The 18,172-nt window shown below is 46.7% G+C and overlaps 1 protein-coding gene across 1 annotated transcript; it reads right to left on the reverse strand.

Annotated features, from left to right (window-relative positions):
• Positions 1–272: 272 nt before the first annotated feature.
• Positions 273–13,891, reverse strand: TSPAN6 (tetraspanin 6). The gene is made up of 8 exons (XM_072625907.1): positions 13,483–13,891; positions 12,648–12,836; positions 12,199–12,273; positions 9,488–9,586; positions 7,870–8,010; positions 7,495–7,578; positions 3,418–3,522; positions 273–1,189 (listed from the first exon to the last, which is right to left on the reverse strand). Exons 1-7 carry the CDS (start codon positions 13,567–13,569, stop codon positions 3,454–3,456), a joined length of 744 nt encoding a protein of 247 aa, XP_072482008.1. The 5' UTR covers positions 13,570–13,891; the 3' UTR covers positions 273–1,189; positions 3,418–3,453.
• Between the last annotated feature and the right edge of the window lie 4,281 nt (positions 13,892–18,172).

An 18,172-nucleotide genomic window follows, 5' to 3' on the forward strand; every position in this document is an offset into this window, starting at 1 on the left:
ACAGAGAGGGAGGGAGAGACACAGAGAGAGGGAGACAGAGACAGAAAGGGAGGGAGAGACACAGAGACAGAGAGAGGGAGACAGAGACAGAGAGGAAGAGGAAGAGACAGAGTAAAAAGAGACAGGGAGGGAGAGACAGAGACAGGAAAAGAGAAACAGAGAGGGAGACACAGAGAGGGAGAGACAGACAGAGAGCACGAGTGAAAAGCAACCAGCTCCCCTGGCAGATTTCCTAAAAGTTTCGATAAAAAACATATCCAATACAGCTAATATTTTTGAGGACAAAAGTCAACCATTTATTGGATATTTAGACAAAAGAATTCCTATTTATTGGCCCAAAACACAAATCAACACACAAGCATACAAGGCAAAGGAGAACATAATACTGCCGATTAAATCATGCCAACGTCGTTGGGAAATATTAGCAGCTAAGGCTACTGGAAACAACCACTATCCTACAAGTCCCTCAGGGAAAAACAATTCACTACAGCATAATTCAGAATGAAGTAAGGCCTTTCTAAGAACAAAAAGGAGAGAAAAGTCTACAAAATGATTACAACATCTTGATTTAGGAGACAAAGGAAAGAACGGGCAGGCCGCGGAGCCCTGGTCAAGCACAGAACACAAGTGTCTTCAGGGAGTCAGGTAGGTCAGAGAACCCAAAGCACCACTTGGCAGTGAGGACGAGGGAGGGGTCCATGTGCAGACAGCCCCAGGTCAGGCCCCAGACTGCACCCTACTACCCGGAGCTCTGTGCCCAGCAGAGTCTGCTGCAAATCACACAAACAAGAGAAGCTCTGCTGGGCACGGGGCTCACCTTCCCCAGCCACAGAAGATTGTTTGGCACCAAAGAGGAGGAGGGTTATATATTCAGACGATCTCAAGGTCGGTCACAGGGAGGGACAACAGGACTGCAGAGCCCGGCCTGTAGGAAAGAGACACGTAGAGAAAAGCAGGTCACAGGCCCAAAGGCATACAGCCACTACCCACAATACACATTGTGTTAGCTTAACATGACTTTTAATGTTCCCCCAGCCTCGAAAACTGAGTTGGGGGAGGCGAATGGTGGAGAAGTCATAACTGCCAGGTCTTGATTGGATCAGTCTCTTCATACAATTTTTCAGCACTTTGCATATTGAAGGCCGTGAAGGATTTTCCAAGGAAGGGAGGTGAGGATAATATCCTAAAGCTAATGAAAAGAAAAGAACAAGAAATCAATGTTACTTGCCTCCCACCTTCCTTGTACATCACCGCCCTTTACACCCTCTCCATTCCAGTCCAATCGGCCTCCCAGAAAGGCTCCAAGCTTGGTGTTCCATCTCCAGCCTCCATGCCTTTGAACAGGCTATGTCCCACACACACAACACACTCCCTCCTCGCCCCATCTCTTTTTAGTCTTTTAGACTCCCTGGCTTCCCCCAGTCTCAATTCTATGGGAATCCTTTCCTGATCCCCTTCCTTAGTGGTCAGTGGTCTCTCCCTCCTCCTGCTCCAACCAGCTTGTGTATAACCTGTCTGTCTGTAGGCAGTATTCCCTGTCATCCCCACCCCCACCCCTGCCCAGGAGAACAGAAGGTCCCAGAGGATCGGCCCTTTTCACTTCTGTCTGTCTCCCTGGTGCCTGGTAACATGTTGGACACACAGTAGGTGCTTAATTAATGTACTGAATTTGAAAGTGGTAGCTTTCTATACCTGGTCTCATCATCAAAAAGTTTTATTAAGCACCTAATGAGTCACAGCGCACCGGATGGGCTGCCCATGTCCAGTCCCTGCCTCCTGGTGGCTTATGACCTAAAGACCACCCTGGCGGATATAAACACAGAAAGGGCAGAAAGATGAAAATACACGCAATGAATCCATATAAATCTCAGCCGGAAAGCTGAGTAAAGGTCCATTACACAAAGCCATCAGGGACAGCAGCAGCACACTGAGCAAAAGACACCCTTGGTGAGCAGAAAATGGAGACAGCAAAGCCAAACAACCCACCCTGCCCCTACCCCTGCTGCTCCCAACCACCACAGCAGGCCCCAAGTGCTAAGACAGATGGGGAAACTCTAACCCTGGAGAGGCACCTGGGACCCAGGCTGGCCCCACAGACCACCAAGAATTTGGGCTGGGGGAGTTGGGAGGGATCTCTGTTTGTAGCAGCCAATAGCAATCATGCCCCTAATTGGGTCTCTTCTCTCAGCCGTGGTCCTGCTCCTCTGCTGCCCTCAGAGGCATCTTTGGGGGAAAGGCTGGGGCTGAGGGGTCTCACAAGTGATAGACCTGAAACGTCTGCCAGAGAGCAGGCCCAGGTTTGTCAAGACTGTGACCTCCCCCAGGCTCTTCTGGCCTGGCAGTTTACCTTCCACATGTGTGGGTATGAGAGGCTACTGCAGGAAGTTTCCTGGGTGCACATACCCAAGTGCTTGTAAGAGGAAAAATACAGACCCCTGTGGGCCCCCATACTGGAAACTATCTTGGTTCATACTAGAGGAAAATGAAACTTGGACCAGTTACTACAGGGACACCTTTGTTGGTACTCTGGAGCAGGAACAGAGAAGATTCTGCCAGTGCACCTGTCTGATCAGAAGGAAGAAGCTCTATCTTCCAAGTTTAGGAAGGCCCAGAGGCAGCATTTTCAGAGCTAGGATTGTAACCTCTATCAGCTGCTTACAGAACCTCAGGCAGGCCCAGTGGCCTCTCTGTGTCCTTGATGCAGCTTTTCAGTTCCAAAACTCCTACAGTGGAGCTGATATCTTTCCTCCTGGTCTAGCAAAAAGGCTACTCAATCATTTCCCCAAGTAATTAACCAACTTAGTACAATGGGCCCAGCTCTCTTGCAGAGAAACTGATCAACAGAAACAGTGCGCAGCACTGCCCAAGCTCCCGGCAGAGCAGCAGAGCTGGGCTGGGGGTGATGGGAATTAGAGTGGGTAGGGATGAGGGAGGACCAATGCACCTCAGAGCCTCAAGATCCCTCCCAGTGGACAGGCCCAGAGTCAGTTCCCTTCAGCCAAAGGCATAATAGCAGGACCACTTTTTTAAGTAGCGGGTCATTTAATGCAAGGCTTCATTTCTTTCAGTTCCCTACACCAAGACCATCAGGTATAAACAAAAGGCCCACTAGGTAAGCGCATGCATAAATGGGCAGATCTAACCATGCACAGCATGCACCCATAAGGCAAGACTAAGGAGGTAAGACTTTCTTTACAAACCACCCAGGACATTCAAGTTGGTTGATTTAGAATCACAGTTTATGTGGGCAGAACTTCAACAAACTCCACTGGCAGGCTGGCTGGCAGGCAAGCCCAAGGCCCTAATGACCCAGGGCTGCGCCAGGCTCCATGGCAGGGCCTCACACAATCCATAGCACTTCTGGCCATGGATGCACACAAAGACACTAGAACAGCTACCAGGACCAAAGAGACATACCTTGGTCAGAGAAGTACGGAACCGTCAGTCACCAGTTTACACGATCTCATATTGGTTATTTGTGATGGAACGCGAGAGACAACAGGCCAAAAATATACCGATCAACTGGAAAGAGAGCATGAGGGGAGTCAGACAAAAAGAAGAAGGAGCCCCAGGAATCCAAGAAGCATCTGAGGTGGCCACATATTCCTTTCACAACACCTCATTTCCTGTGGGTGGTTCTGATTTGTTTGGTGTTTAATTTTGTTGAATAATCTGTGTAAAGCCTCACTAATCTGAGAGATAAGAATGCATCACTAAAACCCAATCCTGCAGGAGGAAACTTCTCACCATCCCTGTCCCTGGCAACAATCATTCAAAGAAAAACCCTCCCAAGTCAGAGAAGGTTCCAGAAAAGAGAGGTCAGTGGTACATGGTACCTCTTTTCTTACTCTGAGAAGTCAAAAAAGACCCGGGACGCAAAGTCAAGAACTCAGAACAAATATACCTCTCTAGAGACTAAGTGTTCCAGACCAAAGAACCACAGGCAAGAAAGGTCTTGTTGGCCTTCTGTGGAACCAAAGAACCGGAAACAAAGTGGGCACCCATTGATTAGGGAATGGCAGAACCTATGAAGGAATGTTATTGGGTGGTAAAAAATGATGAAGGTGAGGAACTCAGAAAAACATGAGAAGATCTAGACAAACTGATGAAATGAGTACAATCGGAGAACAATTCATGGAATAATTAAAAAATACAAATGAAAGCTCAGTAAGAAGAGGTGGAACTCTGAGCAAACGCAATGATCAGGACAGGTCCTGGCAAAAGGAGAATATCACTTCTTTCCATCCTCTCGGCAGAATGTTGAGCCAGTTACTGTAAACAGAGACAGACAAGGTCACTTGCTCTGTGGGGGATGGGAGGTGCTTAACTGTTTGTCTTTTTGATAAAGCAAAGTTCAATTCCATGGGAGTTTTCCAGGAAAGACTTGGAGGTCAAAATCCAAATCTTTTCAATACAACTGATTTTTCAGAAGGAAGAAGAGCTGAGAACAATCATCTCGATGCAAGAGAAGTAGGGACAGATTGTCTGAAAAGAGCCACACTACTGAGGATCTGGGAGGACAGACACAGGAAGTCACAAGGAAATTTGGTGTGACTGGGGAAGGTAGGACAGAGCGAAAGGCAAAGCCTGGGAGTGGTGGCCAACTGGCATACGGCTACCTCAGCTTTTATACTGGGGAAAGGAACATCTGCTTTATCAAAAGAAACCTCTCTGAACCAGCTCTAATTATATAATAATCATGTATTATTATTAATAATGATGATGATGATAAGGGGTAGCATTTATCTAGTGCTTTAGGTTTACAAAGCACTTCACAAATATTATCTCATTGGATCCTCACAACAACCCTAGGAGATAGGTCCTATTATTATCCCCATTTTATAGACAAGGAAACTGAGGCAGTCAAAGGCTAAGTGACTTGCCCAGGGTCACATAGCTAAAAAGTGTCTGAAGTTGGATTTGAACTCAGGTCTTCCTGCCTCCTGGCCCAGAGCTCTACCCACTACAGCTCACCTATATATGACTGTAATGGCACATAATTGCACCACAAGAAACCATGACTGAGGAATCCAGAGAACCCTGGAAAGACTTGTAGAAATCAATGCCAAATGGGGTGTACAGAGCCAGGAGAATAATTTGCACAATGAGCACGGTAATGAAAAGGACAAGAACTCTGAAAGCCACGGCAGCTCTGCTCAACGCAGGAGTCCACATGACTCTAACCAACTGGAAAAGTTGATTTCTGCAGAACTCCTATCTCTTGGCAGTGAGGTGGTGGATTCTGGGTGAGAATAAGGCTTATCTTGTCAGATGGAGCCAATGAGTGAGTTTGTTTTTCTTGAATTTCCTTCTTGATTACAAGGAAGTTGGGAGAGGCATGGGTATGGAGGGGAAATTATGAGCAAGCACCAGCAACAGTTTGGGGGTAAAAAGGTAACAAGAAAGTACTTTTATTTCGGGGGGGAGGGAAGCAAAATCTTCAGATCGAAAATTTAAGACCTTAGCCCTGAGCAAACAAGGGGAAAAGGGTTACACCACTTGAGTACCAGTAGTGTAGACCAAAGACAACATATGCCTATGCGCAACTCTCTGGGGAAGTTAGCGTCAAGGAACAAGGATAAGAGCTACATTCCAGGTTCTCTTGAAGTTAAGAGTCACCCCCCTTCCCCTGCCACCCGGGACAGGAGCTGCAGGATGACCAAAGCAAGCTCTGCAGCAGCATGGACCTAGAAGGCCAGAAGCCTTGGCTTCCAATCCTAGCTCTGAAACTTCTTAGTTTATAACCCTGGTACAAGTCACCCAACCAACAGGCACTTCTAATGACGTGTCAGTCACTGAGACCTGAGAAGCTCTACCTATAATGCCAAAAGGAGTCCCCATTCTAGGAATACTCCGGGCTGAGAAAATCATACCTTCTTTCTATCTCTATATAATCAAGTCCCTAAGTGGGGGATGGGGGGGGGGGGGAGAGACGATGATAGCTCTACCATCGGAGGTGTTTTAAGCACATTTGGGGATAATTCATATCTTAAATTCTGGATCTGGACTTGTGGATGCACTGGTAGTGTCTGAGTTCACTGGTAGTGTCTGAATCCCAATTACATTCCGGAATTGTGTCTAATTACAGGCAGAGACTAAAGCCACGCTCCTCAAGCTTGCCTTGTTCTGTGTGATTCTGGAAGGCTGCCCTAACCAAGAGGTACCAGTTCTATCTACCACAAACTGCTCTCAAAAGATGTGTGCAGGTGAAGGTGGCTCCAATCTGGGGGGAAGAAGAAAGGGCTGCTCTGCTGTTTTTTAAAGAATAATCATGGGGAAAGAATGAGGGAAAATAGAACAGGAATTCAGAGAACAGTCAGCTATTTCCTCTAGGTTTTCAGCATGCCACATAGGCCACCCATATGAGAAAACAGAAAGATAAGACTCAAGATATCTAAAGGCTTCAACGGGGGAGAGAGGAGATCGAGATTTGCTTTTTTTTTTCTTTTTCTTTTCAAAACTCAGAAATCAGAATCCCAGACCAAATGGCTCCAGCTCCATTAAGCACTTAATCCATAAAACAAACCTGACCTGAAAAATTTTGTCTGATCACCTTGTGTCAAGAAGAGAGTGTGCCACCTTTGAGGGAAAGGAAGGCCTGCTTCTGCCCGTACCTTGACTCGTAAACCATAGGCTGACCAACAGAAGGGTTCCAGCTTACTACAGATGCTACTGAGGCCCCAAGGAGGCCAAATAAAGAAGGGAAGCTCCCAAATATACAGCCAATCTCCATGGAGCAATAAAGAAATGGAAGGAAAGGGGGTGCCTATCGATTGGGGAATGACTGAACTCTGTGGGATAAGACTACAAGGAATATCATTGCACCATAAGAAATGACAACTGTGAAGAATTACAATAAACTTGGGAAGGTAGGTATTAACTGACACAGAATGAAGTCAGAAGAACCAGAAGGACAATTTATACAAAAAGAAAAACAATGCAAAAGATTTCAGAACTCAGATCAAAATCATGACCAACCATGATTCCAGAGGACTGATAGTAAGGGGTTATGTATAAGCATTTATATAGTGCCTACTATGTGTCAGGCACTGTGCTAAGCTGTTTACAGTCATTATCTCATCTGAGTCTCACAAACTCTGGGAGTTAGGTGCTATTATTACCCTCATTTTGACAAATGAGGAAACTGAGGCAAACAGAAGTGAAATGACTTGCCCAGGGTGAACAATTGTCTGATGCCAAATTTGAACTTAGGTCTTCCTGACTCCAGGTCTCAGCACTTGGTGCACTGTGGCGCCCCCTAACTGCTTCTCAGCACTCTAAGCCCAAAATGAGGCCCATATTGCGGTGATGTGTTAAGGTTGTTTCCTTTTGACATCACTGCACTTGTTATAAAAAGGGTGGAGGAGGAGGAGAAGTCATTGAGAAGTGACTGTGACAAAGAAGAGCATGAATAAAACATTATTTTAAAAACTAAACTCCATTGTGGACAAGGAGAAAAAAGTAGGCAAAAGCCACTTCAGTCTAAGGACTCACCTGGAAACAAGCAACTCCAAAGGAAATACCTGCTACGACACCCATTTCCGATTGCATAACAGTTGTTACTTTTACAAAACAGCCCTAGAAGGGAAACAAAAGAAAACAAGTCCAGCACAGGCCTCAGGCCTCCTCTTAAGCAGGGAGATCAGATGCAAGGTTTTCTTTGTGGGCCTAAAGGAGGGGGCCCTGGCAACAGTCATTGGCCATCCTCTTCCCAGAGGAGGGCCTTGACTTTCCAGAGAAGCCTGTCAAGGAAAAATGCCTTTCCCAACCTGGAGTATAGTTACCATTCCATAGAAGTAAGACAAGGCACTTGATAACCACCCCTCAAACTGATCTTCCTGCCCCCCAACTTCCAAGATGGCCACCCACCTCCTGATTCTGCTTCTTCAGATCCTTCCTATCAGCCCAAACACAGGTGTGAAACCTGCAGCAGCTCCGGGGAAAGCCTTTCTCAGCATAGTAGGCAGTAGTTTCCCAGTCTGTGGCACTCTGGACACCACAGCAGTGCAACTGAAAAAGTCAATCAAGGGGATTAGGGTTAACCCTACATGCATTGCAAGGCATGTCAATAATACCTAGCATGAGAATTCAGCAAATGGGACCAAGAGATGTGTGGGACCGAAATACAATAGGCTTCCCACACAGGCTCTAACTTATACTGATGCCTTCAAAGCAGCCCTCCCCCTTCCAAAGCACCCTCAGGCTCTGGCATGTTCCGTGGGCAGCGAGCCTCTGTGGGCAGCACCTACGCCTCAGTTCGAGGCAGGCACCCAGGTGAGCTGGGCCTCAATCCCCAAGAATGAGGAGAAATGAAACGCCAGGGGGCCAGCTGAGCACGAAACAGCTTTGGCTCCCAACGCTGTCGCTAACAGTGTTTCCACGCTCTGTTCTCTGAATGTTCTGTGGCTCTAAATGGCTTGGAGGGAAAATGTATGAATATTGAACAGGAGGAGAGTGGGCTGACTGGCCCCTGGGAAGCTGGATGATTCTTCTGATGACGCCCAAGCCTAAGCTTCTTCCTGAAACAACATCTTTTTAACACCAATATCTGCCTGGTGATATTGTATGGCTGTGAGTCACAGGACCCAAAGGAGTCTCTGAAGAATTAAAATAAGGATGATTCAGAGGGCAATGGAAAAATGCATGGTGGGCTGGAGAAGGCTGGGATACATCCCAAACAAGGAATTATAAAGGAGAAGTGGAGTCTAGAATAATCTCTAAAGAAACATACAAGTAAAAAAAGATGTACTGGTACCAAAAAATGGTAAGATTCCCACCAGAAAATCCCTGAGCTCCACCAGTATCCTGGCAATGCGGAGGAAAGGGAAGAAGGCAGGGAGGTGAGGCCCACGTGGCAAACTTACGGCTGCACAGACAAGTCTGCATCCCTGGGGGGATGCCCCCCTCAAGGAGCTCACCAATCCACTGAGGCATCTGACGAGGAGTGGCCATTTAGGGAGCGAGCCTGCTGCTAGAAGGGCATGTGTGTAGGGGAGAGGAAACTGCTAAGACCATTCTGGGCGCAATGTTTCCTAAGCATTTTGACAAACTTTTCCCAGCAGTTCTTGCCCTCTCCCCTCTCCCCAAGATAGAGCCTTATGTTGCTCTCAGACAGGATTAATGGCATTAGCAGGGTGATTTCTTGACTGCACCTTATTACCAGCCGCATATCTACATATTTGCCTCAACCCTCTGACTCCCTTGACTGGAGAAATGGCAGCCACTTCAACCCTTCCATTCCTCGGCCCCCCAATGCCTTAACCCATCCCTTAGTGGCCAATTACAATCTAACCACCCACTCAGGAAACAACCCCCCAAACCAGAGGCCAGATTACAGAGAAGCCAGTTGGATTACACTTCTAGCCTAGGGTGTGCTGGGTCCCCTTTAGACCTTCTGTCCCCATCACCACATCATAAAGGGCCCAGAGGAAGAATACATCCTCCATCAGAGGGCATTTCAGATAAAGCACCAAGAGGACACACTTACAGTTCTCTGGATAGTATCTACCGCCTCACTTCTTTCATAGAATGTGTCATTGTACTGTTTCAAGGAAGCCTCATAATTCATCTTAAAGTTGTTCTTAATCTACAGGAAGGGAAAAGGAAAGTCGGTGAACAAAACCTCAGGGAAACTGTTTTCATTGGAAGACTTAGGAAGGAAATGTCCACCCAGACACGACTAACAGTCCACCCAGCTCAAGTTTCTTTCTTTGGCAGGGGTGCCAAGAGGTGGCTTGTGGGACAGGAAGAGTCACCTTCCTCAGATCAACCTCCAAAGTTTAGGGATACTCCCCAACTTGGCCTTAATATTGTTTGTGATCCCAAAGAGACGGTCATACCTCATTAAAATATATCTTAGAACCATGGAATGAGTCATATTATAGATCAAACCATGTGTCCGCCCCCTGAATGAGCTAGAGAGGGCTCATTTCTGATGGCAACATGGAAGGCCTATAAAAGGACTAAATACAAGAAGTATTTTTGAGAGGATCCTGTTTCAATGCTCCAGGCACGAACATTCCAACCAGGTTCTACTGTATATGAAAAGAACATGAGATTATAGATTGAGAGCTGGTAGAGATTCCAGAAATCATACCTAACAATCATAGGACCATAAAATTTGAACTGGAAGGGAGGCCAGAGGTCATCTGGCTCACAGGATCATAAAGTCTTAACTCATCTCCTTAACGGCAGACTACAATCTAACCACCAACTCAGAAAACAAACCCTAAACCTTAGGCCAAATAACCATGGAGAGAGGTCCGGTTCTGTTTCTGTCTCATGGGATGTGCTAGCTCCCCCTCTGATCCTCTGCTACAAGAAGGAATCGGGACTTTCTGCCCCAAATACCATATCAAGAAGACCCTCTGAGGGCAGAAAGGAAAAACACTTCCTCCTTTCAGAGACTTTATGTTCCATGAGCATTAGGATCTGAGGTTTGGAGCTAGAAAGGAGCTTGGAGATCATCTGGCTCATAGGATCAGATATTTGGAGCTGGAAGGGCATCTTTCCACCAGGCCATCCTGTTAGTAGACCACCAACGTACTTTCAAAAAATAAAACAAAAAAAAAAAACAAAAACCTCTTTTTATCATGTGACTTTAGCTCCCAGACCTGATGGCTAGAAACTAACATTTTGCTTGAATCAAGAAATCCACGGGTACCTCCCTGCCAGAAGACCTAGTGTGAGCTCACCAGGGAGTATGAAACATGCCCTTCAGATGCCTCCAATCTAGGCTGAAGAGCACTGAGTCTGAGGAGGTCCTTCCAATCTGGCCTCCAAGGTCCACCACCTGTGCTACTTCTCCTTCCTTTGTAAAATTAGGGGGTTGGATTACATGGCCAGCTGAAGATCTCTGATCCTATGACCCTACAGAATCCCATGCCTAGGCAACTCTTTCAAATTAAAAGTTCCCTTTTGGGACCCAGGTCCTGACATCTCATAAGGGTCATGCTAATGAGGCCTATCCAGAAACTGAACATGTTCATAACTGGCCTTCATCTGAGGAGTGCAGGGAAGGGAATCAGCATTGATATAGCACCTATGACGTCCTACATGCTGTGCTAAGCACTTTTTACAAATATGATGTCATTATTATCCCCATTTTATAGAGGAGGAACCTGAGGCAGTTAATAGCACAGTGACTTGCCCAGGGTCACCTAGCTAGTCAGTGTCTCAGGCCATATTTGAACTCAGGTCTTCCTGACTTCAGGCCCCAGCCTCTGCGTGCTCTGGGGCATCACTCAGCTGCTCCCTGGGATGGGACCAACAAGGCAAACACACTTGCTTCAACTCCTCAAGCACTTACTAGGCACCTACATGCTGGGATTACAAAGACAAAAATGACAGTCCCTGTCCTCAGGAGCTTCCATTCCAGTGGATCAGGCATCTAGCACTCAAATGGCTTCCCATGAAAAAGGAAAAAAAGTCACTCTCAAATCTGGCTACGGAAAAATCCAAAAGAGTGTCACCCAGCAGGGAAGGGACATGCTGCATTTTTGAATCCACCTTTTATCAGTACAGTGATAAACTGAGCTGTCCTCATTCAAAAATAAGGTCTGCTGAACTCTCACCCAAGTGACAAAAAAACAAGATTATCAGCTATTAAAATAAGTGGGAGCTCTTTTATAAAAGAAGAGTCAGTTTAACAGTATGGTACAGTGAAAAAAAAGCTGGATTCCAAGCAGAGGATCTAGGTTCAGATCAGGACTTTGCTGAGTGCCATGTCACTGTGAAGGGCAGTTAGGGAGCACCACAGTACACCTGAGTTCAGACACTTATTAACTATGTGACCCTGGGCAAATAACTTCACCCTTTTTGCCTTGGTTTCCTCATCTGTAAAATGAGCTGGAGAAGGAAGTGGAAAACTATTCCAAGTATCTTTGCCAAGAAAATCCCAAATGGGGTCATGGAGAGTGGGACATTACTGAAAAAAGACTGAACAACTTCTCTGGGCCTCAATTTCCTCTGCTGTAAGATGAGGAAGTTGGACAAGATGATCTTTAAAGTTATTCCTTCTGATTCTTGGTTTATGATTCTAGGATCCCTTAGTTATTTAAACTCTTAAGTTAAGACATGGTGAAAAGGTCAATCACATGCTTAGTCATTCTAACAAGTGGGGTGTGACCCTCAATGTGGACACTTAAAAGTTGTCCTTCTCAAGGACTAGCTCACCCCAGGCCCTGGATTCAGCCTTACCTCATGTCTAAAAACAAATCCTACAATGGCAGCCACCAACTCCACCAAGAAAATTAGGATCAGCAACATGGCGTACTGGAGAAAGGAAGAAATCAAAAAGTCAGGTCAACACAAACTGGGAACATCTTGTCATTGACAGTTATCAAGGAAACAGAGAGACATCAATCTGTTTTCGTCTCTGACAAACAAGGACGCAGGGAAAGATAACAGGGAACAGTATGTGCATCTTGGAAGGTGAACTATCAATTCAGCTCATGAATTTGGGAGTTTGGCACATAGACAGGGTGAAGACATAAGGAACAGAAGCTCATACTTGACAAGGAGATTGGAAAAGTTGTGATAAGATGCAGAGAAACTATCCTCCCCCATCCTCCAATATAGGAAAAGGGAAAATGGTGGCTGAGTCCTCCAGCCAGGAAGAATAAATCCCCTTGCCTACAAAAACTCACCAGCTTGAGCATCCATGCTGAAGCACGGCAGGTAGCGAAACAGCCGAAGATGCCCAAGAGGATGATGACAATCCCAGTGGCAATGAGCACAAAAGGGACATTGGTGGCCTTCTCATTTAAGAGGGAGAAATACACCTCCAGGCTTACCTTGCCCCATATGCCAACTGTAAGGAGGATCACACCTGTGAACTGATGAGAAATCAGAAAAGTGAGAAACAGTTACCAGGGGCTCTCCGAAAATTCACCTCTCCCAAAGGTGGAGAAAAAGCCTGGGCTCTGATGGGGCCCAGGCTAAGGAGGAAACCAGGGTGGGCCAGAGACTGGCTGAGTTGTTCCTTATTAGGCTCCGGAAGGTAAGGGGTGCTGGAGGGAAATGGTGTAGAGAAGGTATGTTCCAAAGGAGCTTCCAACCTAGCTGCTGCAAGGAAGGCCTGACGTCTCTACACGTCTCTACACCGGCTTACCCTGGCTGGCCAGGCGGGCCCAGGTAGGCAGGGCACGGCCCAGGAAACACCTGAGCAAGAAGGCACCTCGGCAAACCCTCCATCCTCAGGTCTTCCAGAAACCGGAGCCCGGATGACGGGGCCGGCTCCGCCCCCACTCCGGGCAAAGGGGTCCTCCGTGACCCGTGCCCCCACCCAGGTGTTGGGGGCCTCGGGGAGGGGGGCGAAGGGGGCACAGTGCCCTCCTTGCCCCCTCCCTAATGACTGGCTTACCTGCGGGAGCCGCTCCCGCTTAGAAAGCACAGAGAAAAGAAAAGGAGCGATCACCTGGGCAGCCAGGCAGCCCCACCCCGCCCCCGCTCGGGAAGCCCGCACCTCGGGGCGCCCCTCACCCAAAAGATGAAGGTGTAGGTGAGCAGCACGCTCCGCAGGCACGTGATCACCGGCTTGGTCTGCAGCCTCCGGGACGGGGACGCCATGACCTGAGGGACCGTCACCGTCGCTGTCACGGTCGCGGTCGCCGCCGCTCCGGCTCCAGCTCCGGCTCCGGCTCCGGCTCCGGCTCCGCCTTCTTCTCCGGCTCCGGCCGACCCTGGGGTTCTCCGGAAAGGAGCCAGGAAATGACAGGGAAGGGCCCGCCGCAAGCAGCTCGGGCCAGCCCAGCCAAGCCGGAAAGTCCAGCCCAGCCTCTAGACGCCCTCTACCGGTCACCATGGAAATTATAGATCCCGCCCTCTGACGTAAGCCCCGCCCCTCATTCAGCGGTCTCCAGGAGAAGCAAAGAGCGCCTGGCAACGGAGGCCCACGAAAAGCCAGGGGGCGGGGCACTGCACCTGCGCTCTCATTGGTGGAGGGAACTGCCAAGGAGGAAACTCCCTCCCCCAAAGCAGGTCGGCGCTTCTGCACACCTGGCCCGAGTAATCCAGCCGGTACACGCAGTGTCCCACAAGTTGTAGTGCCGTTCTAAGCTATTATGAAAAAAAACCAAAACGTCACGTTACTGATGGGAAATCTACTGAGAGTCTCCAGTTGATACTGAGCTCCATTAGCCCGTCTTTCACTAGCATACTGGTGCTGATTTCACTCTAACTCAGTATGAAAAGGGTTTTTTATCCAAATCTCAATCACTTCGTTGTGGCCAATAGGAATTACTCTTTCATCTGCTTCTGTCAAATGGCTGGGACACACTACGACACACACACACAAACACACACACACACACACACCCGTTTTCCACCCCACCGTAGTCCTCATCATTCTCTAAGTCACAACTTTTTTTCACTAACATTACTACTTTTGAAATATTTCAACAAGATAATATGGCTATTTACCAAGCGTTCCCATAACCCCTTGACAAACCTCTGGTACCCCCCAGAGGCATCAGGATAATCCACACCCCAAGTTAGAGCCCCCTAGCCTAGTCTGATGGAAATAGCTCAGTTTCCACTGGACATCCCAGGTTCTCTTATCGCTCAAATGTCAGAGCTACATTTGACCTTAGAGATCACCCAGTCTGATCTCTTTGACAAATAAGAAAACCAAGGTCCAAAGACATAAAGTGATAGCCCAAGATCACAAAACTAGTTTGCAACAGAGCTGGACTTTACCCTCAGGCCCTGTAACTCCAAATCCAGTCCTTTGCTACTTACTCTATAGCTCACAGCCTTGGTGTAAGCATTTCATATAGCATCTCATTTGAGACTCATACCAGACTACAAGCATTACTGTCACCATTTTACAGGTGAGGAAACTGAGGCTCCGAAATATCATATTCCCCCTATAGAATGTAAGCTTTCTCTTGTATCCCATTTATATCTAATAATAACTAGTACAGCTAGGCATTTAACAGATGCTTATTGGTTGATTAATTAATTAATTGTCCTCTTTGTACTGATTCATTCTGAATGTTCAGTGGACTCCCGGGAGCTTGAGTTCTGAGTGAAATGAGGGTAACATAGTCTTCCAAATTCCACTTGCAAGATCAGATTGGGTGCCCAGATGACAGAACATCTCCCCTCAGGGTTCTAAGAGACACGCTGAGTGGTTTGGCATTGTCTCTCTGGGGTATAGCTCAGAAGCCCTCACTAGTGTGCTTCTCTCAATGATTATCAGTGCATGTTGATGAGCCAGCCAGCCTTAATTAGCTTTCAGGAATGAATATTTACTGTAGTAGTAAAGTTGGTACAAGACATTTTCCCCAAAAGTCTGTGGGGAACCTCTCCTAACAAAGAGTCCAAGGGAAACAGGCTCAAGCTTACAGCATATATGGCCGAGGGCTTATCTCCCAGATCCTGGAAGTCCTTTTGTTGCAGACCTCAAGATGTCTCCCCAAGGTATCATGGGACTTTTCTGCTGTACTCCTTGTAGTGCCTATAATCTCTCTTTCCTTGTCAGTTCTAGGCTGTTCTTGACTCCCAATGCAGACATTGATGCTAGCTGCTAGAATGCTAATAGGAAGTCCCAAGTCCTCCAAACCCTTTGAAACTCACAACATCCTGCTCCACACAAGAGAGGCTTTGGGAGGGACCAGGAAGTGGAGAAAACCAAGACTGAGGCCCAGGATGAACCCCCTCCCCCAACCCAACAATTCCTTCTCAGGGGCTTAGCTAAAAGGCTTCTGCTCAAATCTCCTGGGTTCCCAACTGGTCTGTTATTTTCTACAAAACCCACGGGGCATGACCATCCTCTTCAGTCCATAAGAACACACTTCCCTCATGGCAGCATTCCATATCATCCAAAGGCTTTCAAAGACTTCTCAATTGATTAAGGACTTTTCGCACTCAGTCTAAAGCCCATGCTGGATTTATTGATCATGATTCACAGCTAGTTCATACCACCGATTGATTTTTTTTCATCTGACAAAGTATTAGTGACATTTTGTCACTTACTTTAAGTAGAGTGGGGTAACTGATTGACTAAATCAAACCCCTACATATAAGGTTCCTAAACGGCCTTGATACAGCCCAAACAAATCATTTGGTGAAGAACAAGACCCCTTTCCATGAGAGAGTGATCTCTTGAAGGACTGGTTTGATTTCCAAATTTTCCCTTACCCCCACCCACACGCAATCTGACTGTGGCCCTTGCTTTTATGGAACAGACTTATGAGAAGAAGGGGGAATGAGATGCCAAGAAAAGGAGCTTCTCTCATGCTTAGCTTTGAAAGCCTTTCTCTCAAATACAGAAAGTTAGGCTGAAGCGAGTAGGAGGGAAATGTCTCTGACCACATACGACCTTGACTGCACCTTCTTTCACTGGGGAGTCCTTAGCACTAGTTGAAATAGTTGAAAGTTGGAGTTACAAAATAAGATTCTCATCTAAGTTATATGGTAGTGATTGTAGAACACTGAAAATCAATAAAATTAATATTACAAAAAAGAAAAAAGAAAATAAGATTATTATTACAAGAACAGTGTGGCATAGTAGATGCAGCATTGTTGAAAGAGCTGGGTTCAAATTCTGTGGTTGTTGTTCAGTCACTTCAGTCTTGTCCAACTCTGTCAGTCCTCAATTTAGGGTTTTTTTGGTAAAGATACTGGAGTGGTTTGCCATTTCCTTCTCCAGCTCATTTTACGGATGAGAAACTGAGGCAAACAGGGTGAAGTGACTTGCCTAGGGTCACACAGCTATTAAGTGTCTGAAGCCAGATTTGGACTCATGAAGATGGAGTCTTCCTGACTCCAAGCCCAGTGTTCTACCCAGTGCACCCCACTTGCTATTTACCAGCCATGGGTCCAATGAGTCTCTCTGACCCTCAGTTTCCTCACCTGTAAAATAGGGATAAAAATACCTATAGGACCTACCTCATAAAACGATTCTGAGGCTCAAATTCCACAGTGTCAGAAAAGTTCTTTGCAAACTCCAGGTTTACTAGCTGACCATCTGACCACTCCTCAGTCTCCTGAACAGGCACCTATCTCCCACATCCTAGGCTGTCTTCTTGCCTTTCCCTATAATTTTTCCTTGCTGGTCTCCACTCATACAAGCTCAGTGACTCCCAAATCAAGATCTCAGCTGCCAGTGTCTCTCCCAGCCTCCACTTCTGCTTCTCAGACTGCCATTGAACAGACATCTCCTCTTGGATAGTTCATTTGTATATCAGACTCAGTGGGCACAGTGGAAAGAGCACTAGAGTAGAGTCCAAGGATCCAAGTTCAAAGCCTACTTCTCCCATTTACTACATAGGGAACCACCTGGGCAAGTCATGTAGCCCTTCTTGGTCTGTCTCCACAACTGTCAAATGGCAGCTGGACCAGATGACCTCTGAGGTCCCTCCCAGATCAAAATCTGTGACTGTCCAGAATGGAACCTGTCATCATCCCTACTAACCCCTCATCTCCCTACTTCTCCATTTCTGTCAAGGGTACTGATCCCGCAGGTCACCTGAGTTGCAAGCTCAGAGTCATTTTTGACTTCTTCCTCTTCCCCACCTCCCATATCAGCAGCCAGGTCCTATCCATTCTACCTCCACAATATTGCTGAGATCCAACCCCTTCTCTCCACTCACATGACCACCACAATAGCAAACCCTCAGCCTCTCTTCTCTGGACTATCCATCTGTCTCCTGATAGGTGCTTAATAAATGTCTGTTGAATTACTATGAAAGAATGCCATTTCTTTGTGTTGTTCTTATATCGTCATGCATTTGTGATTTGCTTCCCCAACTAAAACTCCTGAATTGTAAACTCTTTGGTGGTCAGGACCTGCCTTCAAGGAGTTTTTATTCCAGTGGAATCGGACAGAATCTCACTCCTGGATGGGCCTACAATCCAGTGAGGTTTCATACAAATATTCACTAATAACTGCTACTTGGATAATACTCTTTGTTATAGCAAAACCAAGAGACAAAACAGGAGCTCACTGATTAGGGTAATGACTAAAGGGACTGTAGCCTATGGTTGTAGTAGAATATTAGGGCATTGTTAGTGACAATGAATATGGTGAATTCAGGGAAACCCAGGAAGATTACATGAACTGATACAGAGTGAAGCGAGCAGAACATGAGGACAACATACACAATGGCAACAATCCTGTAAAGGAAAACAATACTAAAAACCAGTGGAGTTCAAATCATCAATACAA

Source organism: Notamacropus eugenii, chromosome X, assembly GCF_028372415.1.
Source record: "Notamacropus eugenii isolate mMacEug1 chromosome X, mMacEug1.pri_v2, whole genome shotgun sequence".
In the NCBI taxonomy this organism is placed as follows: domain Eukaryota; kingdom Metazoa; phylum Chordata; class Mammalia; order Diprotodontia; family Macropodidae; genus Notamacropus; species Notamacropus eugenii.